Raw genomic sequence first — 3,841 nt, forward strand, 5'->3', positions numbered from 1 at the left:
AAAAAAAAAAAAAAAAACACAAACAGAAATAGTAGTTGAAATATATACTGTGAATTATGCCAAAAAAATGATATTTAAATGTCATTAATATTTTATTATTATTACTTGGCTTGACTTTGAAAAGAAAGTATTGCAAATTTATCTTTAGAAAACTCTTAGAGAATACGTTATAGAAGTCTCTTATTAAAATTATCTGCTTACTTGCAGCAACGGAATAGGCCGGTACTTATTAACTTTAAAATAACCGGGTACACTGTACAGATGAGATTGATTGAAATTTGAGAGGAATATTCGAAATAGTAAAGTCCGCGAAATTAGAATATATTTATTTTATAATCAATACGTTTTTAAAATCTCAAATCTGGAAATATGACATCCACCGAACGAATAGAAAAAATACTGAGTCAAAATGTTTAAAATTTGAGAAAAAACGTTCAAAGGACAACCTACTTTCTGTAAAAAATATTTTCGTTTTATATTTAGTACTTGTATGAATTTTCAGCTTGAAAATATTATTAAAAAACTTTTGTTACTATCGTAACCGGCAACGGTTATTTCTTAACAGATGTATTTTTTAATAGATACTCTTCTAAAATAATAATAAAACAGTTTTTGAAAAATGATAATATGAAATTTAGAGTTACTAATATTGAACTTTCACGTGATGAAAAATTTGCTCTGAAAGACTTCTAAAAGTAAAAGGTTAAAAATCGTTATCAATGATACATTTCCACTGATCTCTTTTTTTCGGCTTGCTCATTTAATGTGTCGTAATATACTTAGGTAGAAGGGTCGATTATCTATTCACTGCTACCCAGATATTTACGGAACAAGGCATCCAAAAGGTTAAAAAAATACGATTAATGAGACCCTTCCATTGTTTTGAAACGCTACCGCTAGATGGCCAATAAATGATTGACTTCCAGATGGTCTACTGTCAGTTACACTACTGCTCTCTACACTTTAGTTAATTAAGGATAATTTGTTCGTTTGTGTTATAAGATAATTATATAGTCCATTCACTAAATATTTCTTTAGAACGTTTTTGTTTGCTTTCTTCGCTCTATTATAATTCCAATTACGTTGTTACGATTCTGATGTTAATTTTTAAGTCTTGTGCATGTAATGTATCATAAATACAGTGTTATAAAACGTGAAATTTAAGTTAATCGTTTTACTTTTAGAAAAGTAATATGGATGAGACTGGACCTTTAGGTTTATTTTTGGTGAATTCTGGAAGTAAGGGAGACCGATTACTTTTTCGCTATCCATATCAAGTCGATGATCAGAAAGCCTCCTTGTCGAAGAGTGAGTTTACGCTTATAACTCATAAGTTAGAACTTAAATTAAAACTTAAACTTAAAGCCCAACTAACGGAAGTGGTTATATTCATTGCCATTGTATAGACTTTGCAGTAGAATTCAGGTATAAATGAAACTGATAATGATAGCTCCATTTATATCATAATATAAAAATATGGGCAAAAGGGAACATTTGGTTCTTCAACCTGACTAATCTCACACACCCACCTTTTATTTTTCAAGAAATCATTAATTCCTGACTTAGTGAAGTTGCAAAGGACCAGCTTCTACTAGTACTAGGAACTAATGCTGATGGCAACTTATTCCATAAGTCAATAACATTAGTAGAAAAATAATACTGTCTAAACCACAGCCTTGCCCATATTTTCCAAATATTAGATGTTTATCCTGAGTTCCTGAGATCTTCAGAATATAACGAAATCAGAGGCCTTTATCATATACATGCACAGATAACTTTTTAAAATGCAAAAGAGATTTTGGCCTATTCCTGTAAAAAACAAAACAAAAAATCCTTCTCCAGAATCATCCTAATAACCTTCCACTGAACATTTTACAAGAAGTCAGTATCCCTATTTTGTTCCAAAATAGTACCCATTATTCTAAGTGCAGTCTGACTAGCGATTTGTGTATAGAGATACCTTTTTTTATACTTTTAATCAATGAATCAATAACACTGGTATTCTTTTGGTTTACTACTAGCGATAGAACACTCTTTGATGGCATGAGTTATTTATCCAACATCATGTCAAGATCCTTTTCATCAGTCATGCTATAGACTGGGTTTCCCTCAGTATTAAATGTGCAAGTCAAATTCTGATAACACAAATTAATCACCTTCTACTTATTATAATTAAAGGTAATTTGCCAAATATTTGTCCAACTTGCTAATTGATCCAAGTCATTCTGCAGTATATCAACATTGTCAATGCAGTTAGAAATACTCAACAGTTTAATATCATCAGCAAGTTTTACTAATTATACTCCTGTCATTATCATTAATGTAAAACATTAAAGCACCTGCCTCCTTAGGTATTACAATAATATGTAACAATGGTCCAATTGAGTGAACAATCTATTGCTTTCTTCTATCCAACCACCCTATAGTTAAAGTAATCAGTCTTTCCCCAACCTCAACTGATGTGGATTTCTTAGCTACTTTGTTGTGTGGCACGTTAACAAAATCTTATTGAAAATACATGTATTCCAAGCCCACATCCAGTCCATCTTCCAGTAAACAAATCCTTAAAAAAGGTAAATATTAGTTTGAGAATATTTTCCCTTTGGTGAATCCATTATATATATATATATATTTGATATATTTCAATAAATGATTTTTTAAAGATTTTATAAGATTAGAAGAAAGAGAAATGGGCCTATAATTTCCAGATTAACTTATCAACCCCCTTAAAAGTATAAATAATGTTAGCTACTCTCCAGTCCTTAAGTACTTGACTAATGTTTAATTATCTACCAAAAATGAAGTGGAGAGGCTTGCATGTCTGATCTTTGACCTGTAAAACCGTGGGGAAACTTTGTCTGACCCTGGTGCTTTACCTATTTTTAATCTCAGTCTTTTTTTAACTAACTGTAATGGGATTAATATTTATATCATTTAGGTCAATTCCAATATTTCCCATAAAATGTTTAGGATCAGGAATGTTTCTAATATCGTCTCTTTTAAAAACAGAAAAGAACACTTAAAAGCTCGGTCAACTCCTAGTCATCAATAAATAATATTGCCAGCATCCTTTAGAGGGTCCAATACCCATTTTAATATTGTGATTACCTTAAAAGATCCTTACTGTTTTTACATTATCAGTTAGATTTTACTCATAAGCTCTTTTGGATTTCAAATTCACAGCTTTATTATAGCACTAAAATATCTCAATCCCAAACTATACATCAGTTTAACTTCTCAAACATATGACATTTACTCCTTGTTGTCATCTTTACATTTTTAGTAAGCTAATCAGGTGTGATCTTCCATGTTATCCCTTTCTTGTATTTAGGGAAGTGGTTATCTATGATTTTAAATTTCTCAATTTATTAATGATAAATCTTGTCTCATGCTTCAAAATTAGATTTCTGAAAATTAGGAATGAATTTTTTTTTATCCCAATATATAACAAAACATCAAACCTGATTATGCAATGATCACTCTTCCCTAAATGCTTTCCTGCTTCAATTTTTTGCAAAATGTCCTTGTTAGTGATTAAAAATAAATGCAAAATGGCACCCCCCCTCACCTGGTTGAGTCTTTGACCATTTGGTAGAGAAAACTATTTTGAATCATGCCCAGAAGTCTCTCTCTCTCTCATTTTTTGACTCCATAAAAATTTTAATCACTGTGTCAAAGTCCTCATAATTGTCTTGGAATTATTAGTTGTAATAATTTCCATCTCGGCTGTTCCATCCTCTAAACTAAATTAAAATGATTAAAAAATATTAATAAAATCTTAAAGCCAGCCCTATTCATTCATATACGTATCAAGCTTTTTCTTAAACTCATTTAAATTTAC

The 3,841-nt window shown here is 30.4% G+C and overlaps 1 protein-coding gene across 1 annotated transcript in view; it reads left to right on the forward strand.

Moving 5' to 3' along the window:
- Window positions 1–942: 942 nt before the first annotated feature.
- The window catches only part of LOC106472297 (GATOR complex protein NPRL3-like), a 27,093-nt gene continuing 24,194 nt past the window's right edge, over window positions 943–3,841 (forward strand). The window contains exon 1 of the mRNA XM_022400899.1: window positions 943–1,308. Coding sequence (XP_022256607.1) covers window positions 1,194–1,308 — 115 coding nt within the window. The 5' untranslated portion in view covers window positions 943–1,193. The remainder of the gene's footprint in view (window positions 1,309–3,841) is intronic.

The sequence above is a fragment of the Limulus polyphemus genome, unplaced genomic scaffold (assembly GCF_000517525.1).
Source record: "Limulus polyphemus unplaced genomic scaffold, Limulus_polyphemus-2.1.2 Scaffold5226, whole genome shotgun sequence".
Classification (NCBI taxonomy): domain Eukaryota; kingdom Metazoa; phylum Arthropoda; class Merostomata; order Xiphosura; family Limulidae; genus Limulus; species Limulus polyphemus.